The sequence below is a fragment of the Lemur catta genome, chromosome 20 (genome assembly GCF_020740605.2).
Source record: "Lemur catta isolate mLemCat1 chromosome 20, mLemCat1.pri, whole genome shotgun sequence".
Lineage (NCBI taxonomy): Eukaryota > Metazoa > Chordata > Mammalia > Primates > Lemuridae > Lemur > Lemur catta.
Genome location: NC_059147.1, coordinates 12,983,940 through 13,007,644, shown reverse-complemented (window position 1 = coordinate 13,007,644; position 23,705 = coordinate 12,983,940). Strand labels below are relative to the sequence as shown.

Here is a 23,705-nt window from a genome sequence, read left to right as displayed (position 1 = left end):
TTTTTATTGTGCTATTGAGAGCTGGGGAAATGCAGAAATCTTCCCTTCCCCACCCTGGTCGATCACCTTACAATGTAAAAAAATTAATTTTTTTTTTTTTGAGACAGAGTCTCACTCTGTTGTCCGGGCTAGAGTGCCGTGGCATCAGCCTAGCTCACAGCAACCTCAAACTCCTGGGCTCAAGTGATCCTCCTGCCTCAGCCTCCTGAGTAGCTGGGACTACAGGCATGTGCCACCATGCCCGGCTAATTTTTTCTATATATATTTTTAGCTGTCCAGATAATTTCTTTCTATTTTTAGTAGAGATGGGGTCTCGCTCTTGCTCAGGCTGGTCTCGAACTCCTGAGCTCAAGCAATCCACCCGCCTCGGCCTCCCAGAGTGCTAGGATTACAGGCGTGAGCCACTGCACCCAGCAAAATTAAATTTTTTAATTTGTTTTATGGTGGTAAAAGATACATAACATTTATAACTTTAACCCTTTTTAGCTTTGTCGTTCTGTGGGATTAAGTACATGCACACTGTTGTGTGACCATCACCACCGTCCATCTCAAGAACTTTGCCATCACCCCAAACTGAGACTCTGTTCCCATGAAACAGTAACTCCCTGTTCCTACCCCCTTCAGCCCCTGAAAACCACCATTCTACTCTCTGCTCTACAATTGCGATGACTCTAGGTACCTCACAGAGGTGGAATGATACAACATTCCTCCGTTTGTATTTGACTAATTTCACTTAGTATAATGTCTTCAAGGTTCGTCTACATTGTAGCGTGTGTTAGAATTTCCTTCCTTTCTAAGTCTGGTATTCCATTGTATGTATCTACCACATTTCATTTATCTGTTCATGCATCTGTGGACACTTGGGTGGCTTCCACGTTTTGGCAGTTATGAATAATGCTACTATGAAAATGCGTGTGCAAGTATCTGTTTGAGTCTCTGCTTTCAGTTCTTTTGTGTCTATACCCAGCAGCAGAATTGCTGGATCCCATGGTTATTCTGTTGAACTTTTTGAGGAACTGCTGTACCGTTTTGCACAGCGGCTGGCATTCCCACATCCTCACCGACACTTGTTTTCTTTCTCTCCCCTGCCCTTGCCTCCTGGGCATACCCCATTGAATTTGCATAAGTAGAATGTGCACTTCTCTTACTCCCTCAGCCCTCACAGGGACAGAGGGAGGAGTGAGTTGGGCCACGGAGGTGCTGGTGGGGTGTGTGCATGGCAGGTGGAGGCAGGTGAGTGGGTCCTGTTGGCACCTTCAGCCTGGATGCAGATGGGCTTCCTGTGGTTGCTAGCTGAGGCTCCTAGGTTGCAATTGCCCGAGGAGCTGCAGAGCTCCACCTGCAGAGATTCTGATTCTTTTCTCCTGGGCACAGTCTTGAGCATTGGAAATTTTAAAAAAGATTCTGCTCTGAAGACAGGGTCGCAGGCTAGGGTTCTCTAGACAGCAATGTCAAATTTGAGCTGGCACGGATACAGAATATTTCCATCATCTTAGAAAGTTCCATTGGGCAGTTCTGAGGCTGGGCTCCCAGCTCCAACACGGACTGGTGGTGGGAATTGGGGTAAATGATTTAATTTCTCTGGGCCTCACTTTCCTCGTGTGTAAAGGAGAGAGAATCCTAGTCCCACCTCCCAGCGTTGGTGAAGGTTCAGTGAGTTCATATGTGAAAGGTGCTTGGACAGAGCCTGGGTTGTGGTAAACACTCCGCAAATGCTCATTATTGTCGTTGCTGTTGTAAAAGAGCCAAGGGTGTTGGAGGAGTTTGTCCAGTGTCAGGGTGGCACGTAAGTGTCATGGGGCTGCCAGCTTTGATCCTTTGGTAACAGCTGCCTCGGGTGCAGCATTGAAGGGCCCTGAGACCCTCCCTGGGCTGAGAAGGGAAGGCACCGTGATTGTTTAGTGCCGTCTGCCCTGGGAGACAGAGGGGCTCTTGGTGGCCCACTGGGGGAATAGTCTTGCCATCCTTCCCCAAAGGGATTGCCTGGGTTCCTCACCCACTGTCCCAGGTGAGCCCCCAGGACACATGACCTGAGATGGAGGTTTGTATGCAGGAGGCTATTGGGGACCTTGTCAACACCTGTGGGCAGCAGGAGAGTCACAGCCATGGCCTCAGCTGACCCCACGGGGACGGCCCTGCAGAGCTGTGCTGAATTGAGGCCAGGCCCCTGTTCCCGTGCATGGACCAAGCATTGGACCTTGGCTGCCTGGGAAGGGACTGTGACCTTGGGTGAGGCCACCCTCTCTATTGGTGGCAAGTCCCAGAGAGGGACGGAGCTGAGAGCTGCCGGCTTCCTCCCCTCCAGTGCTGGGGACTCAGCGCCCTGTGCTGGCCAGATGTGGGAGTAAGGAGGGGCTCACCTAGGGGAGTGGGTGGGGCGGTCCTGGCACTAGGAGCCCAGAGAAGCTCGGGGCTCCCGGCTCTTCCACTCTAAGGTGAGACCTTTGAACCAGCTGGGCTCCCCTGTCCCCGGTGATCGGATGCTTGTGCCCTGGGTTTGCTGCCCTGGTCTCTGAACAGCTGCCCTGGCTCCCCAGCCCCAAGGTCTCTCTGTTCCTGGACATGGGATGTACTCTTTGCCCTATTGCAGCCTGGGCTCCCGAGGGGGCTCTGACCTCTTCCCTGCTCCCAGGGTGAGTCCACAGTGCCGCCAGTTTGGTCCATCCCCCTCCTGTGTCTTCTGGCATCACCAGTCCCCGCTGCTCTTCCACCTTCATCCCGGCCTGGCCTGGGCTCCCCCCGGGCCACTTCCCTGCCCAGCCAGCCCCAGCCAGCCCACTGGGACGTTTGCTGCTCCCAGTGCCTCTGGTGTTGAGAAGCCACTGGTGCGGCCCCTGCAGGAGGCGTGGGTGAGGGGCATCCTGCTGGTCAGGCTCTCTGAGGTCAGAGAGGCTGTGAGGACCAGAGGTGAGCTGGCTGGAGGAGGGAACACTGGGATGGCCTGTGGTCGTGCTGGCCTGACTCCAGGGGCAGCTGCCGGACAGTGACATGCTGCCTCCTTCTGGATGTGGTGGCAGAGGCCGAGAGCATGGCATGGGGAGACGGGGCTGTTTTCTGTCCACAGCGGGGTGGGCTGCTTTTCTTGGCCTCCCTCTCCAGCTCTGCCGGACGCTCAGCTCTCCAGCCAGAAGGGTCTGGATCTTGCACCCTGGGCCCACCCGCAGTGCCACCTCCCTGGGCGTGTCTCGTCGTGGGCACTGCTCCCTGGGAGGCAGTCCAGCTCTCCGTTTCCCTGACCATCCCGCAGCCTGTCTTTTGGAAAGCATTTAACATTATGAAATAGTCCTTAGGTAGATCGTGCAGATTGCTTATCTGGGGCGAGGTTGTTGCAGGGAGATGGAGCTGGAGTCTGCGTGCAGCAGAGACAAGGGGGGGTCTGAGACCTCCCAGAGTCTTGGTTTCCTCCTCACCTGAAAGACAGAGATGATGAGGGTACCTACCTTGTAACGTGGTTTAAGCGTCAAATGAGTCAGTGTGCATAGACGAAGCACCGGCAGCTCCCGCAGAATGGGCGCTATTCAAGGTCCAGCTGCCGTTGCTGCTGTTACAGTTCGGATCTCTTTCGCCCGCGTGCGCCCTCCCTGCCTCTCCTTTCCGACTGAGCCTCACCACCTGGCTCGGGAGGTTTCCGTGACCAGCCGTTCTGCCCCTGTGACTACCTGTTTTAGAATTTGACTCAGATCCAAGCTCAGCCGTGGCCCAGCTCTGACCTTGAGCCCCTTCCCCCCCGATCCACGCCTGTGACACCCGCACCGTGACACCCTGCCCATGACACCCTGTTCTGCACCCGGGAGTGGCGGTCAAGCGTGTGTACTTGGTAGGGCAAGGGTTAGGTAACGTTGCTGCCTGGACGACCCCAGGGCTGCCTGGCACACAGTGGGTGCTCAGGTAGGGTCTGCTCCTTCCCACTTTCCCTCTCTGGCCTTTGGTGACCTCACCTTGCTTTGAACCCATGTGGTCTTTAAAAAAAAAAACTTTATTTTCTACTTACTTATTTTGGGGGGGATGGGGTACTGGGGCCCCTCGCTTACTCCACACCTCTCTTATCTCTCCACTGTGCCAGGTCACAGCCACGCTCAGCAGAGATTTCTTTCCCTCTGATTCCGTGAATCCCGTCCCTGTGGCTGTGGTCTCACTGGATCCTAGGCAGGGACAGTGGGAATCTCCTTCCTCCATTTGTGCGTGTCTCTAATTAGATGACCAGGCATTTGGCTACTTGAGAGTCTCGGTTACTCCAGCCGATTACCTGCCTGCACCGTGTTGAGTTTCTTCATGTTGACATTCGGAGCACTGGGCAGAAATCAGTCACGTCAACGCCTGCCGTGGCCCTTGCGATCCCTGTGGCATTTTGTGTCTGGGCTTATCGGGTCATCTGACACTGTGTTCTGCCCACACCAAGTCTCCATGACCTGCCTCAATGGCTGTGTCTGAAGGGTGGGGACCAGCCTCACTCATTGGGGTGTCACCTCTAGCTTGAACCCAGGGTGTCTTGTTCCTAGTTAGTGCTCAGTGGACAGCCCCTGGCCAGGCTCTGCCATAGGGGGCCACCCTGAGGGGGTGCTGATGGGGTGGCTAGCCCCTCCGCTGCAGAGGGACCCTCTAGAGTGACAGAGCTGGGGTTTCCCTTTCTTGCAGCATCAGCCTCCGAGAGTTGAAGACCATCTTGCCCCTGGTCAACTTCAAACTGAGCAGCGCCAAGTTCCTCAAAGATAAGTTTGTGGTAAGTTTTGTAGCTCCGCCCGGGAATTTTACAAACTCGGGGCTACTTCGTGCCTCCTGTTTGAAGCCATTATGTGCCTTTGAGCTCCGCGGGATGGTGCCCAAGAAGGTCTTTTGCCTCCTGGGTGCTTCCTCGTCCAGACAGAGGGCTCATGTTTGATCTGAGGTCCGTACTCTCAATCTTAGCAGACGATGTAATCGATGGCGACCATGTTTGCTGAGCTGTTTGCCTTGGAACACCCGAACTCAGATCTGTTCCCAGCAGTTCTGCGTTCCCTGGTTCCCTGACCGTCCTGCCGCCCATTTTCCTCCTAGTAACATGAATACATGTGTGTCTTCTGGAAAATAACATGAAAAAGCTCATTCAGTTTTGCACAGATGAGCTCCCAGAAGAGTTAACTTACGTTATTGCTTATTAAGCATCCTTTGACCTGCCCCCATTATTCCACACTAATCCAAGAATGAAAGAAAAAAAAAAAATTGGAAGGGTGGGATTTAAGAAGAGAAGAAAGATGGGAGAAGCATTTACCATTGATCACTGTATAACTGAGTTTGTTTTTTTTTCCTATCAAGTATTTACTGAGCCAGACATTTTGTAGATGTTACCTTGTTTGGTTTCGGGGAAGCCACAGGAGTATAGTGGCGGTTCTCCCATTTTACAGATAAAGAAACTGAGGGTCTGAAAAGGCCAAGGAAATTGCCCAATGTCATAAAGCAAGTGATTGATGCTGACCCCAAAGCCTTGGTCAGATTTCTTTTTTATGCTTTAAGAAATGACCTATCTGTATATACCCTATAAATATGCCTGGTTTTGGAAGTCCAAAGAGGGTGTCTTCTGCCTGAGAAAGGAGGAGTTATGCATTATGGCTCTTGGGAACCTGGCTAAGACTCTTCCCTTCGGGGCTCCAGAGAGGGTCCATGTGAGCATTTTCTCCCAGGCAGGTGAATTAGGAAACGGGTGGATGGTTTTGGTTCAGAGGAATGCAAGTTTGATTTTAGCCAATGTTGTACAAAAGCCATTTTATGTCTGTAAGCAGGGTGGAGGCATTCTTGCAGTGGACTTCAAAAATCATGTGGTCACTTTTTTTTTTTTTTTAAATATATTTACAGGAAATGGGTGCACACAAAGATGAGCTCAGCTTTGAACAGTTCCATCTCTTCTATAAAAACCTTATGTTTGAACAGCAAAAATCGGTAAGATGATTCTTAAGCAAATGATCACATGATGTTTCCATTTTCCACATAGTTCAAAGTCTGGCATGTTCCTAAGAAACCCGCAAGAACTGTTTAATCTCCCTTTCAGTCAAGGAAATATAAATGGGAATGACAAGAACATTCCACTTTCACCTATGAGATTGGCAAAAGTCTTTAACCGTGAAAGAGCTATGGGAAAAATGTAGGGAAGTGGAGTTTGAATTACCTCCGTGGTAGAAATGTGAATGGCCTAAGTTTGATTGGAATTGGATCTGAATCTATTAAAGTGAAAAAGTGTAACTATACTGTCTTAGCTCATTCTCAAAGGAAATTTAGCAAATTATTAATTATGTATGTGTTTCTTCCTTTTATACGTTTATGCATATTTTTATGAGGACATATTTTCAATTAAAATAATAGATTATTTTAAAATTAAGATGCACATACATTTTGACCTGACAGTGGCATTTTGGGGACTCAGAAGTGTATTATCAGATTGTTTATTGCAGCATTGCTCGTGCTGGCTAAATACTTAGGGCCCATCGGAATACCCCTCAGTAGAGGCGTAGCTGGGTAACTTGTGTCTGTCCATGTTACTCAACATCACACAGCTGACTGAGAAGCCTGCATCAGTTCTGTTTCTGTTGTTCTGGCGGGACGTTTGTGATATTTTGTGAGGAAAGACAGTGGCAGGTTCACACGAGGAGCGAGGTCTGATTTTTTGCTAAAAAGCACAAAGTGCACTAATCCTCTTACATATGTTTGCACGTGTTTTTATGAGCAAGGAAAAAGTGTGGAACAATACATCCCTCACATTTAATGTTGATTTTGTGTGTGCTGGAGAGGTTGGGAAGATGGACAGGAGAGGTAACTAACTTTTTCTTTGCACGCTGCAGTTTTCTCAGACTTGTTCCAAGTAGCATATTACTTTTGCAATTTAAAAATGTCCCATAAAGCTTAAAAAGTGGGGCCATTCTGTGCGATGCACTGAGCACAGTGCCTGGTGGGCGGCACACACTCAATAAATAGCTGCTGCTGTTACCGTCGGGAAAGGTTTTGCAGACTGCAAAGGGGCTCCACGGGAGAGCTGTGAGGGAGCAGGGAGTCTGTGGGATGTGGAGCCAGATGGACCTGTTGTCTCCAAGTAGCTGTGTGATCTTGGACAAACCACTGACTGCTGCTAGACGCGGTCTTCTCATCTGTGAAATGGGAAGGGGTCATACCCCACCCACTGGGTGCTGGGAAGGATTGAACGAGAGACTGGAAGTTGCGAGTACAGGCATTTTTAAGTGACAGGTGTGAGTGGTACTAGAAGACAGTTATTAATTGCCTTCTGCATGCGGGGCTGCAGGCTGGCCACATGGTGAGGCTGCTTGATGCATGACCACTGACCATGGGGCTTTGGGTATAGCCGAGGTAGAGAAATGGGAGGAGCATTTTCTACCTGCCTAGATTAGAGAAACACACATTTTATGGAGTAAAAAAAATGCAATTGCAATGTGTTCACTTTTTCACATGTATAATAATTAGTTCTTGGTTTGCCAACTAGAGTAGAAAGATTGGGCTTGGGAGTTGGAAGGATGGAATTCTAGCCCCGACTTGACATTTAACTGACCAAGTGATGTTGGGGGAAGGCATCTCCTTCCTCTCACTCAGCTTTCTCTGTGATATGAAGATATTAAATCAGATCAATGGTTGTAAAACTTTTAAAACCATATAATCCCTCCCTTTATATATGAAACCTTAACAAAAACCTGTGCTTCATAAAATCTGCTCAAAATACTGTTTTAGGTTAAAATCTGTAACTTTTATTTATAGTCAGCCCTTGAGAACAATGAAAATGTTTTGATGACAGTGTATATATGAAATTTGGAATGGTGACAATTGCTGTCTTATGCAATTGAACAGGACTTGAAAAGCTTGATTCACTCAAGACTAGTCGTTGCAAATAGCAGTTTTTATGATAATTTGCCTTGGAATTTCAGGATGCTGTTCCGTCAGAGAGATGGCAGGCAAAGCTTGAGAATAAGGTTTGCACAAACGCTAGCTTAGCTGCTAACACAGGTGCGGGTCCACTGATGTTCTCCACTGTGGTCAAATTCACATAAGACATGTTTCAACCTCTACTTTTAATTACGCTTCTTTTTGAGGCTAGTGTGTGTGTTTGCATTTGTGGGGAGAGAAAGAAATCAGAGTTTTGCAGCGTTCCTGAGTCCTCTGGGGTAGCCTAGGTGGCCCAATGTGGAACTTCATGTGGGAAAAATGCAGTTGTGTCAAAGGTTGCCCCCTGGTGGTCAGAGTGCCACATTGCGCCTACGGCTGGTTGTACATGGCTGGTCTGTGGTTTAAATAGCTTAAAAATTAATTGCTTACATTTAGAACTTGGGAGACTGTATATTAAAATCCAGATTTGTGGCTTCTCTTGAAAAACAATGAAATCTGGCTATAGATGGGTCACAGTTCCCCATGAAATTGTCTGCACTCTCTACTCATTTATGTAACCTACTTGACCCCAAAGAAGTTTGAGTTGGCAACTGTATAATCTCCACCATTCTGGGGTGTAGCTCTGCAGTTTGGCCACTGCATTGTTAAATTCAATGACTTAGAATTTGAATAACAAAGTTCCAACCGATATAAATAGTTTGTCACTGCTCTTGTGTAGGTTAATGCCTGTCCCCTAACCTGTTAGCAGATTCTTTATGTCCTGAGCTCCTCTTTGGAGGCAAAGGGCAGGGAAAAGTGGTAGCCTTGTGACCTGGGGGAAGGGGGCCCTGGCTGGATTTCTCAGGCTTCTGGGGAGACAGAGCAGTTTATGGTGACTCATGGTCCCCAGACGTAAATTCAGGGAGTGGGTTCGTGCCTACCAGTAGCCAGTGGTTTCCAATTTGAGGCTGCCAGTTCCTCTTTGTGTCTAACCACCTGCCTTTGCTGCAGCTCTCAAGCCTAAAAGTTTCCAAAAGTTTGGTGGCAGCTGGAAGATAAGAAATTGAATTTCGTGTGTGTCTCTGGGTGATGGGACATACCTCTAAGTAGGCTGTAATAACAATATTAATGAAGACGACAGCTAATTTGCGTTAGGCGGACTGCATGCTAGGCACTGTGCTGAGCGTTTTACATACACATAATTCTCAGAGCCCTACGAAAGAGGTGCTGTTATTATCCCCATTTTATGGATGAAGAAACTGAGGCTCAGAGAGGTTACTTGTTGGAGCTCATGCCACTGATGAGTTACAGAGCTAGAATTTGAGTTCTCCTGCCCAATTCCAATACACAACCACCGAACACTTCCTAACGTTTGAAACTTTCGTATGAAGGAAAATTTCAAATGTACATACAAGTAGAGGGAATAGCATAAGGAACCCGCATGTACCATCAGCCAACTCTAGCAGTTACCAGTCAGTTCATGCCCTCACCCACGCCCCTGTTCTCTTATGATTTGTAAGCAAACGTCACACGTTGTATGACTTCATCCCTCAATACTGTACCTTAATCAGACCTGCGAAGCCCCCCGTGGTTAGAGCATTTATCAAATAACAATAGAAGATGCTTACAAATAAAAGTAGAAGTGAAAAGTCTACCAGCCTACCTGTGGCCGTACCTGTGATTATACATTCAGTAAGAAGTTGAGTGATTATTCTTCCAGATTTTATGCGGTGTGAGCACATGGGAAGGGAGTGATTGGCATCCTGTGATGGTATTTTGGTAGAGGAGCTCAGGGCAGGTGCAGACTGTTCTAGTCGGCAGCGGCTGGGGGAGAGGACAGTCCCCAGCGCTGAAGTCAGAGTCTCCGGTTAGCTTTTCCATCACTGCGATCTTGCCCTCGGCTGTCTAGAGCCAAATGGTTCCTACAACCTGCTAAGTGCCAGCCAGGGAGTGTTATGAGTGTTACGGCTCCCGAAGTGTGTCTGTCCCCGGCCACATGGGAAAACTCCCTTCCCTGACCTCAGTGCCCCGGGCCGTGCTACTGCAGCCTCTCCCTGTGGCATGCATGTTCCTTTCTCTGTTCCACCTGGCAGCTTCCTCTTCTCCTGGGGCCCAACTCAAAGGTGACATATTTTCCTGCAGCCCCTTACCTACAAGAGAAAAATTATTTGTCCATTATTTGTCATTCATCCAATAAATGTTTGCATGACCCAAGAGGGCACAGTGGTTCACCAAACGGATGTCTCCTCTGACCTCGCTGACCCTCGCTGATCTGTGTCCTGGTGCCCCCCGCCCCCATCATTCCAGCTCCCTGAGTGGGAGAGGGGGTGGGGCTTTTTCTATGCTTCATTGAAGGGAATATAAAGGAATGAGCCACTTAAGAACTACAGTTGGGGTGGTCAGTAAGGGTGGGCCACAAGCTGGGCTCAAGGCCAGGAGTCTGAGATCAGCCTGGGCAATATAGCCAGACCCCATCTCTACAAAAAATTAAAAGATTGGCTGGGTGTGGTGGTACACACCTGTAGTCCTAGCTGCTCAGGAGGCTGAGGAGGGAGGATTGCTTGAGCCCAGGAATTTGAGGTTGCTGTGAGCTATGATGACACCACTGTACTCTAGCCTGGGTGACACAGCAGGATTCCATCTCTTGAAAAGAAAAGAAAAGAAAAGAAAAGAAAAGAAAGAAGTAGCTATGCTGTAAATTACAGACAAGTGGCAGGAAGTACTTCTGAGTTTGCCATTTAAAAGAATGTCTCACCCTTTTGGGTGACCTACTTCTTTGAGATGCTGATCAACACCATGGGTCACCTTCCCAGAAAGAAGAAAAACACTTGCACAAACTGGTGGGAGACCCCCGTGCTTCCCGGAGGCCTGTGGGTTCCCTTTCTAGCATTGGTTCCACAGGTCATCCTGGCTCCACGTCATTTGGCAAGAGGATCTGGATCACCTGTTTTATATCATTAGTGTTTGTTTATCACGTCTTAGCGGCTATATTTCCATTTCTGCCTGGGATTATTCAAATGCTTATCCAATCGCGGGGTCATTGAAGATTGTTAAATTAATGCTGCCTAAGCAGAAAGGGACACGATGTGGGGCTGTGTGTGCGCACATGTGATTGTACGGTGCTCGGCAGACGGGCTGGTGCAGGTAGAAGCCGGGAGGAGGGGGCTGCACGGCCCTGCCTGGCGGAGGAGCTCCTCCACCGTGTCGGTACTGCGTCAGCGGGCCCTGGGGAGTAGAGCCGCAGCTGTCCCATGTTTCTGTCTTCCTCTTGAATGCAAAGATCAGGAATGTCATCTTTGAGATACTAAGGATTTGGAATGTAGCCGTGAAGTACAGGAAAGGGGATGTGTACGCTAGTGGGGCTGCATCTCAACTGCATCGAGAGTAACCGGGCAGGAGTTTTCAGTTCATGTGCTCAGCCCACATGTAGGTGCTTTCTCTCCTAGGAGTCTGCCCTGCAGAAAAACTGGCTCACGTGGGCAAAGATATATATACACACATACATATAAAATATATATATAATACATGTGTATATACGCATATATATGTTGTATATAGGTGTCTATTGATATATATACACACGGGCATTTAAAAAATAATACTGGGTACAATAGAAAACTCGAATGAAATGCAAATTATGGAATACAGTGTGGTTTTTCAAAGTAGTGAGACAGGGCTATTTGAGGTTGTAGAATAATGAAAAGCTTGAAACAGTAGTGAAAAGCTGTGAGATGTACGTGATGTGACATAATGTGACGAGGTATCATTAATTAAATGAATACCCATAATGCAAATGCTAGGAGGAAACCGACCAGATCATTAAGAGCGATTGCTTCTCAAGAACAGGACTAGGGAGGGGGTGAGGGGGACTTCTGTCTTTTGCTTCCCAAGTTTCTATTCTATTTGGCTGTTCGCACCTAACGCAGATTATAGTGATAACTTTTTAACAACGATCTCTCCATTTGCATTAAGTGACTTGTCTAATGTTCTCATGTTGTGTGTGTGTTTCCTTGTGTTTTCCATTTCAGATTCTCGATGAATTCAAAAAGGATTCCTCGGTGTTCATCCTGGGGTGAGGAGCCTCGTGTGTGGTGTTGTCCAGGGCGGCCGTGCGGGACCCTGGGGCCCTTTGGGGCCAGACAGCCCCAGGAGGGTGTCTCTGTGCAGTTGCTGATGTCCACAGAGACAGGGCCCCTGTTTGGGGTTTGGCCACCCCATACCTGTGGCATGGGTAGAGACGAACAGCAGCGACTGGGTTTGTGAGTGTTTGAGGATGGCCCAGAAGGTTCTGTAGAGAAGCCTGCGTGCCTCAGGGCTTCCTGTCCCAGAGCATGCCCCATGGAACGTGACAGATTGATAGGTTTCTTACAGAAAGTAAAGTAATGTTAATGGTCAGGTGAGCCTGGGAAAGTCCTGAGTAAGCAGGTTTAACTGAATTAAAATGAGTTGAAGCGTTTAAAATGCTTCACACGGTGTTTGGCACGCCTCATGGGTTCATGAGTAGTAATATGATTACGAAAAGGTCAGTGCTGCAGGACTTGTCAGGACCTTTCCTGTGCTTCATGATTCCCCAAGTGGGGCATTTATGAGATGATCAGTGTTTCCTGAGCCTATCTGAGAGATGTTTGCCATGGAGTTAGCGGCACCTAGAACGTGGTCTGTGGCACTTGGACCCAGCCCTCACTGATGAGTAACTATTTCCCTCTGGCACTTTCTAAACTAGAAATCCCAAGACTCCAAAGTAGATACAGAACAAATCTAATGTTTAAGTAGTATTTTAATGAAAAGCTTAAAGTGTTAGACCATGAGGCCAACGGTAAAGAAGATTGGAAATACCCTCATTATTAAAGACGACAGAGCTCTGGACCCTGAGTGTTTATTAAAGGGAGAAAGCTTAAGGCATGTTTTATCTTCTGTAATATATTTAAAGATTTCTTTTCCCCACCTCTCTGCAAATGCTCAGGGAAACACGCCCATTTCCCCGGAAAGCTCAGTCCTGCAGAATGCACTTCCCGTAGAAGCCGGGGTGGCTGCTGCCAGCCCAGCGAGGGCCTGGTTTTTGGTGGCTTCTTCACAAGGCCATGCGCCAGCCCCTGCGGCCAAGGGGGGGCCTTGCCTTGTTCCCAGCGAAGGTTCCCTTCTTTCCAGTGGAAAATACCCCTGGTAGTGGCCTCTGCTCGCTCCCTGGTGGTGTCCTGCGTGCTCCAGCTGTTTCTCCCCATCAGCCCGGAGTATGGGGGCTTCATCTGGCCCCGCTCCTGCGTCAGAGCCCTCGATGGACTGTGGCTCCCTGGGAGTGGCCCCTTCGGCTTTCCCCGCTGGGGTCCCCCTGAACGGGCCGCACAGCTGGCCCTGCTCCAGCACAGGCTGCTCGCCCCGTGCCCACCTGCCCTCCCTCCTTCCCTCTCTCCCTTTCTCCCTCCCTCCCTCCCTCCTTCCTTCTCTCCCTCTCTCCCTCTCTCCCTCTCTCCTTCCCTTTCTCCCTCCCTCCTTGCAGGTCGGGGATGTCATCTCATTCCCCGTGTCTCCCCGATGGCCAGCCTGGTACCTGGCATGGTGGAGGGACTCGGTGGGGCGCTCTGGGTGGCAGCTGCCCTGTTGGCCGGCGTCACCTCTTGACTCCCCTGTTGAATGTGCGTGTCTCTAACCGCCCTCCCTTTCCCTGAGGACAGGAACACTGACCGGCCTGATGCCTCTGCCGTTTACCTGCACGACTTCCAGAGGTTTCTCTTACATGAACAGCAGGTGAGAGAACAGCTGGGCTTGGGGGTGGCTGGCGGGATGCTGCCCGGGACAGTTCTCACCTTCCCGCTACCCGTGTTCCGCTGTCCCCCCGTTTCCATGGAATGACTGTCGTCTGCCTGATGCCGGATACTTGTCCGGGGCCACTTACACTCCAGAGTGAGGGCAGCCTCCTGCCTCTTTTTAAGGCACACACTGGGGAAGGGGAAGAGTGGGAATATTCCGGGGCAGGGCGGGGGGTGAGGGCCTGAGGACAGTGATGCCGCCATCTGGCTGGCTTTCGCTCCTCCAGCATCATCTCAGGTGTCGCCTGCAGGAAGCTGTCCCAGAGTAATAGGAGGATGTGACTAGAATGACCGAGCCTGCAGCCCCTGGGGGATAAAGTAGCACAGCTGTCCACAGAAAAATGCCACGAGGGGAGGCTCCCTGGATGGTGTTTGCATACAGCTCCGACCCAGTTGCAGAGTCAGAGGAGTTTTGTAACGGGCAGTGATGGGGTCCCCAGCGACACTGGGCAGTATCTGGGGAAACTGTTGATCTTTTGTTGTCACCACTGGAGGATGCTACTGGCATCTGGCGGTAGAGGCCAGGGATGCCACTGAACATCCTACAACGCACAGGGCAGCCCCCATGACAGTGACGTGCCCAGCCCCAAGTGTCCACAGTGTGAGAGTGAGGTTAGCCTGAAGTCCTCTGCCGCAGAGGGGTCCCCAACCTATGTTGAGTTGTATAATTATTTCATTGTATATTACGGTGTAATAACACTAGAAATAAAGTGCACAATAAATGTAATGCGCTTGAATCATCCCCAAACCATCCCCGCCTCCCCGGTCCGTGGAAAAATTGTCTTCCATGAAAACGGTCCCTGGTGTCAAAAAGGTTGGGGACCGCTGCTCTACTGGCTGCACAGCCTTGGACAGGTAGCTTAACCTCTCTGGGGCCCAGTTTCCTCCCCTTTCAATGGGGAGGAGAGCTCCTACCTCTCAGAATTGTGTGTAGATCTTTGTGTGTATGTGTGTGTGCATGTGAGTACATATATGCATGAGTATTTCCATATTTAGAATTTTTATTTATATCATTCAAGTCTCAGTTACTTTTTTACTCATTTAATTTGTTTTTTAAAAAACAGGCTATATTTTAGAGCAGTTTTGGATTTGCAGCAAAATTAAGTTCGTGTACTTTTCAAAAAACTTTGTGTTGCAGAACATTTCAGACATGCAAAAGTGGACGGGTATCATGAACCATCATGCACCCATGACTCAGATTAAAAATTATGAACATTTTGCCAATTTTGTTTCACCTACTTCTGTGTCCATTTGCACGTCTCCCTCCCCTCCCCCCTTCCTCATTTCTTTGCTGGAGAATTCTAAAGCAACCCCAGACTTTGTATCATTCTGTTTGTAAATGCTTCCATATGTCTCTCTTGCAGATGAAGACTTATTTAAAAAAAAAAATAAAAAACGTAGCCATGGTACTCCTATACACCTTACACAACTGACGATAATTGCTTAAAGTCATCCAAGACCCAGCCCGTGCTCAGACGCTATTGATTGTAGAGAAATAAATGAGTAGAGAAGGCATGTTTTGCGGGAGCCCGGCACACGGGGGCCCAGGCAGTGGCAGGAGCTGCCCTGCTTCATTTGTAAATGGCAAAGGAGGAGGTCGATGCATGCTATAAAGTATCGTGCCATCCTAGTGTGGCAGCTGAATGAAAGTGACCAAAAGAAGGCTTATTTGCCCAGCCTGAGACCACGGCTGAGGGGGAGGTAAAATGAAGGTGACACATGCATTTTATTGGGCACAATTACACACTAGGTGCTGTACTGGCGGTACAGTGAAATAGAGAGAGACGCATGTGCTTTTTTCTTTTTTCAGCATGCTTTTCCTTGCACTGAATGATTTGGTTTTGTAGGAAGCGATTAAAATGAAATTGGTTAAATTTTTAGGGACAAGCAGCCTTACATCCTACACCATCTGGGCAGGCTGACTGGGGAGAATAGATTTAGTTCCCCCTAGTGGTGATGAATTTTATTACAGGGAGACTCACATCTCCCCAACCCCCTGGTCCCCCCAGCTGGCCCCTTTGCTGGGCAGCCCTCGGAGATCAGGGTTGTGGGGCCAGGAGGGACGTGCAGGAGCTCTCCCTGCATGCGGGCAGTTAGGACCCAAGCAGCCCGGGAGCACCTGTGTGGCAGCTGCCTTGGGGTGACAGGTGCTCATATGGAATAATCACTGCAGCTCGTGGTGTGCAAATTGGTACAACTTTTCTAGAAAGCACGGTGGCTTTCAATTAAAATGAAAACTTTTCAAAAAAGGTTTATATCTTAATTAACTAGTTGCCCTCCCAGGCACTTATCCTAAGGAAGTAATGATCGCATTTTTTAATAGGAACGAAAACTTGGAACTAATCTAAATTTCCGTTAGAGGGTTGACTAAATATGCCGCAGTAAGCCCTGGGATGGATGTACGATGGGATCGGAAGGGGGTTAAACATAAGCCCCTAGAACTGGTTGTGCCTGGGTTCAGTCTGAGGCTCTTGATTGGGTCCAAGTTAGATGCATTTGTAAATCCTAGAAAATTGGCATTTTAATCAGGCAAAAGATTTCTTTCTTCACAGCCAGTCCAGTTCTGGGTTTTGTTAGCTAAGTACCCACGCCTTTTGATAAATGCAAAAGCTTTGCAGGGGGAGAGAAAGAGCACACTTCCAGCCTCTTTGGGGCATCATCTAGGGCTGACAAGGTGTTTTCATTGAATATCCTACAATTTGGGTTTCATGTTGTAGTGTTCAAAGATTTTAGTCCCTCTACATTCAAGCTGTGCCATAGCCTGGGTGTCTTGTGTCCCTGGTCCAGGAAGATTTACAAGACTCACCAGCTCGCTCATTGCTGTCTTGCACCCACATGCCAATGAGGCTGCTTCCTCACCACCACTTTTGTGTCTGCTGTTACGGTTTTCTTCCTTTCAAACATCCTCATCTGACTCTGCCCATCCAACCACACACACGTCTGGCAGCTCATTTGCTTTCATTCTTCACGGAGGTGGAGGTTTTAGAGTATTTGAAACCCGGAAAGCATCAGTCAAAGTTGGGTCTGCGTGTCATGTTTAATCCCCTTTGCCTGTGAATACCTGGGGTTTCAGGGCATGGAGAGGAAAATGATAAAGTTACTTTACGTGATGTATTCTGTTTCTAAAGGGATTATGAACTTTCTGGGACTGCGCAGAAGCTGTTTTGAGCTGGTCGGGAATATTTCAGATATTATCAGCATTGCTTGGCTGTCCTCTTGAAGAGTGGGTGTTAGGTTAGATTCCATGTCGGTTTTCCAAAGTTGATTTATTTGGACCCTGACTCTGCAGCCTGTGAGCAGTGTGATTGTTGTGACGTTCCTGAGCTTCTGTTTCCTTGTCTCTAAAGATGACAACATATGACTTGCAGGGGTGTCGTGTGGACTAAACAAGATGACCAGAGGAGGAGGAAGATGGTTTGCACAAGCTGCCATGATTTGAGCACTTTATGTCCCAGGTGCTGTGTTCAGCACATAACCTTATATCACATGGTTCCTCACAGAAACCCTGTGTGGTACATACTATTATTATTCCCATTTCAGGATAGGGAGGCACAGAGAGGGTATGTAACTTGCCCAAGATCACCTAGGCGGAACGAGAGGCCAAGCCGGGTGTAGCCCTGGCGGGCTGACGGCACCACTGTGCTCACTGGCTGCTGCATGCTAACAAACGTGAAGAACTAGCACAAGGCGGGAGTTGGCAAACTGTAGGCCAAGTACGGCCCACCACTTGTGTTTGTAAACAGAGTTTTATTGGAATGCAGACACGCCCATTTGCCTAGGTATCCTCTAAGGCTGCTTTTGCACTGCAACAGCAGAGCTGAGTGGTTGCGACAGACACCGTATGGCTTGCAGAGCCCAAAATATTTACTCTCTGGCCCTTTGCAGAAAACCTCTGCCGGCCCTTGGCAGAGGGCTGTGTGCAGAATGAGGCCTCAACATGTGGCACGTGCTTGCAAGTGAATTCAGAATTGCTTGACGCTTTGGTCTTTGATTGCAACTGGATGGACCCTGACGGGAAGAGTTTTGTCGCTTCTCTTTTCGGTGATTTCTAATTCTCTCTGTCATTTTAAGGAGCTCTGGGCTCAGGATCTGAACAAAGTCCGTGAGCGGATGACAAAGTTCATCGACGACACGATGCGGGAAACCGCGGAGCCTTTCTTGTTCGTGGACGAGGTGAGTGGGCTGGGGTCGTTGTCAAGGGGTCACGGCCTTTTGACTTGCCTGTGTCTTCTGAGGTTTCATTTTCTGTTTCTCTTCCCTTGGATGGCTTTGCTGTCAGATGTTAGACCTGGTTTCTGGTTACTGCAGTCTTTCATTTTTCTCATTCTTCTCTGTGGACTTTGTTGCCTGCCTGTGATTTCATGTTGCCACTAGAGGGCGTCTGCCACCAGGGAGAGTCAAACCGTCGCACGTTAGCACAGAAACCAAATTCAAAGATGCCCACAGTTGAAATGGTTGCACTTGGCCTTGAGCAGGGCAGGAGGCGGGTGGGACTGAGGGGAACTGGGAAGTACCTGCCCAGGTGAGGTTGCTCCCGGCAGCGGAATGTAGCCTCCGGTCACTCAAGCATCTGATCTATTTAATTTTTTTTTAGGGGCCAGGAGTTGGGATGTGAAATTTCCTGCCTTTTCAACATTCTGATATTGACGATGTTCTGTTTCTTAAATTGGGTAGTGGATTCACCAATGTTCATGCTACTCTTATGCCTTAAAACTTACATATGGTACACGTAAAACTCTTGCAGTAGCCAATATTTTAGGAAAAACCTAGAAAAGGAAAATGCTGTCCAGGTCAGTGAGACTTGTGTGTGTCAGTGTAGCCTGCTGCGGTCGAGGCCTTCTGCACTGACAACGCGGGTGACCGAGCTCTGGGGACCATCTGCTGATTTCACCTGTCAGAGGTGCCATCTCCCCACGTGGGCACAGGCTGGAAGCAATCGGACACTGTCCCTCCTGTCAACACGAGGATCCGCTCTTTGTGTTTGACTCTTTCAGTTCCTCACCTATCTGTTTTCACGAGAAAACAGCATCTGGGACGAGAAGTACGACGTGGTGGACATGCAGAACATGAACAACCCCCTGTCCCATTACTGGATCTCCTCGTCCCATAACACGTGAGTTTCACCGCGCGCTTGCGATGGGTCAGGCAGAACGGACAGCGACGAGGTGGCTGCTCTGGCCGGGCCCGTGTGAAGTGGGCAGAGAGTGCAGTGGCACGTTTCTCAGATTGGAATCCAAAAAAGCTTCTGGAAACGGTGGGGGGAACGTACCTCCCTTTCCCAGTTGCCATTGCAATAATAATCCTGTTTCTGTGGCCCTGTAAAGCTTGTCAGCAAACCCACTTTTTCATGGTTTGAGTTTCTCATAGTGACCACAGCAAAGCAATTCAGGCCGGGTGTGGTGGCTCACGCCTATAATCCCAGCACTCTGGGAGGCCAAGGTTTGTTTGAGGCCAAGGATTGTTTGAGCTCAGGAGTTCGAGACCAGCCTGAGCAAGAGCGAGACTCCGTCTCTACTAAAAATAGAAATTATATGGACAGCTAAAAATATATATAGAAAAAAAAAATTAGCCAGGCATAGTGGTGCATGCCTGTAGTCCCAGCTACTCGGGAGGCTGAGGCGGAAGGGTCACTTGAGCCCACGAGTTTGAGGTTGCTGTGAGTTAGGCTGACGCCATGGCACTCTAGTTCAGGCAACGGAGTGAGACTGTCTCAAAAAACAAAAAGCAATTCAATGAGTCATTAAACGGACATTTACAGAGCATCTGTGCCAGACCCTGTGCCTAGTGGGTGCTGGGGACACAGCAGTGAACAGACAGGGACCCCATCCTCATGTGCAAGGCTTCCATTGCATGTTAGCTATGGACAGGAGTCATTGAGGGGGGAGTGCGGGTGGTAAGGTAAGGAGGAGTGTTTCAGGTGGAGGAACAGCGTGTGTAAAGGTCCTGGGGTAGGAGCAGTTGGTCAAGGCTGGAGTATAGAATCCAGGAGAGTGGTGTCAGGAGAGGAGGCTGGCAGGGCCAGCTTGAGCAGGATCTTAGAAGTCATAGTGAGGGCAGTGGGGAGAAGCTAGTGGCTTTTTTTTTTTTTTTTTTGAGACAGAGTCTCACTCTGTCACCCAGGCTGGAGTACAATGGCATGATTATAGCTCACTGCAGCCTCGAACTCCTGGACTCAAACCATCCTCCTGCCTCAGCCTCCTGAGTAGCTGGGACTACAGGCATGTGCCACCATGCCTGGCTAATTTATTTTTATTTTTAAAATTTTTTGTAGAGATGGGGGTCTCACTATATTGTCGAGGCTGGTCTTGAATGCTGGTGTCAAGCCATCCTCCTGCCTCGGCCTCCCAAAGTGCTGGGGTTATAGGTGTGAGCCACTACTCCATGCCTGCTGATGGTTTAATAACCGGAGGGTGACTTGTTCAAATGGACCTCGTTGGGTGATGACCATGATAGCAAAAGATGCCAGTACATCAGAGGGGAGAAGGGATGCTGCACTGAAGTTCCAGTATTGAGTCTGTCTGGGCGAGTGAGGGCTGATCTCCTTGGATCACGGGCCCCTGGCGAGCTGTGGGTTGGTTCCTTCCCCAGTGTCATCTGAGAAAAGGCCCTTGAGGATGTCATGGGCATTTGGGGAGGTAAAGTCCTTTTCAAGGGCAAGTTGATCCCATGGTTCTCTCTTCACTAACACGCCCACTGTTGTAAGAGTTTGCGTCTTAGAATGGTGAATTCTACCACATTTAGAAGACAGCTGAGGAACACAAACTCTTAAAACAGGGGGTAGGTAGGAATGTGCATAAAAATAAGCATTTTTATGGCAGTTTTGGTGGCTGCGGTTCGTAGCACAGCACATTCCGCCAGGAGCTGCTGAGCACCTGCTCCATGCCTGGCCTGGAGCCTGATGTCAGGATGAGGGCTCGTCCCGTCTAGACGGAGGGTCTGGGCGGTGTTCGTGGGGACCTGCCAGCTCATCCTGTGTCCTTCTCCTGATGCCCTTTGACCCAGTTCTTGAAAGAACACCTTGTCTCCACCCTGCGCTTGCTGTGCCAAGGTGGTGACATCCGTATCCTGAGATAGTGGCCTGAGTCCGGGGCCTGTGACCAGTGTGGCCACGTGATTGTGTGTGTCTGCACTAGGTCTTTCTAGACGGAAGAACTAAGGACTCGGGGGCTCGGGCTGAGCAGTTCCCTGAGGATGCCCCGGGGTGCGGCCCCCTTGGCCCCCACGGCTACCTGCCCTTTCTCCTTCAGGTACCTCACAGGGGACCAGCTGCGGAGCGAGTCGTCCCCGGAGGCGTACATCCGCTGTCTGCGCATGGGCTGTCGCTGCGTCGAGCGTGAGTGGCGTCTTCCCGGGGGAGATGACAGCGAAGTGATGCGAGTCCTGTGGTTGCTCGATGCTTTCTTTTACGTTTTTAAAATTTTTTAACGGACACGATTATTTACGTATTTATGGGGTTTTGATACGTGTGTGCATGGTGTGACCAAATCAGGGTAATTAGCATATGCATCACCTCATTTCCCGTTTCTTCGTGGAGGGAACATGCAAGGTCCTCCCCGGGCTGTTCTGAGACGTTCGGTACCTCACTGTGGGCTGGAGTCACCCTTCTGTGCAGCAGGACGCCAGAGCTTGCTCTTCCGGCCTGAGCGTGACTTCCGTCCTGTGACCCTCCCTCCCCTCCCCGTCCCCGGTGGCCACTGTTCTAGTCACTCCTTCCTCGAGAGCAACTGTTTTAGATCCTCCCTGTGAGGGAGAACATGGGTGTTTTCCTTTCTGTGTCTGGCTGATGCTTTTTCGTCTTAAAAGTCTGAATGGTGGGGACCGGTGTGACGAGCTGAGGGAGACCCAGGTACCCGCAGCATCTGCAGTGAGGGTTGTGACTGAGGATACGTCCCCAGAAGACAGGGGTCCCCAAGGCAAGGAGTGGCGTCTGGGGCCGGATCACGTGGGAGCCACTGACCCTGGGTCGAGGGCATTGAGCATCCGGAAAGTGTCCCGGTGTGGCAGGACACTGGGAGGCCGGGAGGCCAGCGGCAAAGCTTTGTTCTCCCCTGTCCTCCCCCAGTGTCCTCGCGGGCTGGTGTTAGAGGAAGGCAGACAGACGCCCTCTGGTTCCTGGGCGTGTACAGGTGTCCCGCGTCACCTGTGCTGGGGGGTCTGTGAGCAGCCGTGGAAACAACGGGCAGCTGGCACCTGTCGCCTGCAGAGAGCAGAGGCCCGTTTCCCTCCTTCCTTCTCGTCCCCTCTCGGGGCCTTTCCCTGCCGGCCTCGCTCTCTCACCGGAGCCGCGTAGGTGCATTTGGATGAGAAAAGTCACAAACTGCGGATTCAGGCTCTAGTGTCGTCAGAACTGCTCATCCTGGTGTCAGAGTTCAGTAGCAGTGACGCTACGGACTCTCCCAGTTCATGCTTTTTCTCCCCCCTCAGGAGAAAGCAAAGGTGAAAAGCTAAGGCTCGAACCCTCAGCACCTGTTCCCTCTAGGGCTGAAAGGACGGAGGGCCTTCACCTGCCGCGTGATCTATTTCTGTTTCAATATTTTTCTGTGAACCTTGACAAATAAATTTCCCTTTGCTCTGTGTTGTTTCCACTGGCAGAAAAGGCAAGTCAGGGTTTAAACAGGTGAAATCAGGAAATAAAACACATTATAAATATCTTCTTTTAAAAAAAAGCATCAAGACCAGCGTCTTGTACAAACGTATTTCATCACACAAGCGCACAGGTGAACCCGTGTCCTCGTGCCGGTGGCCCTGAGTGCAATGATGGCGTCTGGGCCTCTGTGTCCTGGTCCCTGACCTGGCGTGGGGGCTGGGCGGTGGTGGCCGCTGTCCAAGCGGCATGTCTGCTGTCACCGGCCACATGTGTGTTGAGGCTGCTTGCGTTTCTCCCCTCAGTGGACTGCTGGGACGGGCCCGACGGGAAGCCTGTCATCTACCACGGCTGGACGCGGACCACCAAGATCAAGTTTGATGATGTTGTGCAGGCCATCAAAGACCATGCCTTTGTCACCTCCAGGTCAGTTGGCTGGTTTCTGGGTGGTTGGCCTTTAAGGGGAAGGCAGCTAGGGTTGAAGGGATGGATAGACAGACAGACAGACAGACACACACACGCATGCACACACAGACTCACGCATGCAAAAACAACCTCCCACCTGGTTCCCATCCGGGCCAAAGTCACAGCCAACTATAGTCCTCAGCTGGGTGTTGGCGCCCCCTGCAGGCCAAGAGGGCCACTCGCTCTGGCTGCAGAGCCTGGGAGAGGCTCTGGCAGGGAACCCGGTGGCTGCACGGTGCCGTCTGCCCCACCCACCTCCTTGTTCCAGCCTGGCCCCGGTTTCAGAACCTGTCAAGAGAGAAGGACAGTTAAAATGTCCTTCCTATCCTAATTCCCTCTTTTCTTCCCAATCCCCCAGGCCTGGTTCTGCAGGCGGAACTGGTGGTGGTGGTGGGGGGGCATTCATATTTCTTGGGCACCCCCTGGGCCAGGCTCTGTGCTAGGCTCTTTGCACATGTGATCATCTTGATTCTTTGCCACAAAGTGGGCACAGGTTGTCCCCATTTAACAGATGAATAAACTGAGGCACAGAGAGATGAAACGGGTAATTGCCAATGTTTAGGTTGGTTTCTAGGACTTCTGAGCCCAGGTCTGATCCTTTTCTGTCTCATCTGCAGATCTCAGTCTAGGCTGGAGGTCAACAAAATTTTTCTGTAAAGGGCCAGATAGAAATATTGTAGGCTTCGTGGGCCCTGCAGTCTCTGTTGCATCTACTCAATGCTGTTGCTGTAATGCAAAAGCAGCCACAGACAAGGTGTAAACAAATAGGCGTGGCCGTGTTCCAGAAAAACCTGAATGACAAGCACAGATGGCAGGCCAGACTGGGTGTGCAGATCAGCGTCCGCTGACTCCTGGCCTAGGCTCTTTACAATTTCTGAGAGCCGGCAAGAGGTATTCTGCAGCCTTGATGGAAGGGTAGTGGCCTTGTAGTCACTCCTGGTGTGGAATAGCAGTTAGGAGCACGGGTTCTGGAGTCCCTTAGAGCACTTTTGAGGTCACTCGTGGACATGCAC

At 50.0% G+C, this 23,705-nt stretch overlaps 1 protein-coding gene across 1 annotated transcript in view; it reads left to right on the top strand.

The window, feature by feature from the left end:
* The window catches only part of PLCG2 (phospholipase C gamma 2), a 131,238-nt gene that overhangs the window by 56,689 nt on the left and 50,844 nt on the right, over nt 1-23,705 (top strand). The window contains exons 6-13 of the mRNA XM_045534038.1: nt 4,636-4,720; nt 5,830-5,913; nt 11,865-11,908; nt 13,509-13,581; nt 17,715-17,816; nt 18,638-18,756; nt 20,891-20,976; nt 22,533-22,653. Coding sequence (XP_045389994.1) covers nt 4,636-4,720; nt 5,830-5,913; nt 11,865-11,908; nt 13,509-13,581; nt 17,715-17,816; nt 18,638-18,756; nt 20,891-20,976; nt 22,533-22,653 — 714 coding nt within the window. The remainder of the gene's footprint in view (nt 1-4,635; nt 4,721-5,829; nt 5,914-11,864; nt 11,909-13,508; nt 13,582-17,714; nt 17,817-18,637; nt 18,757-20,890; nt 20,977-22,532; nt 22,654-23,705) is intronic.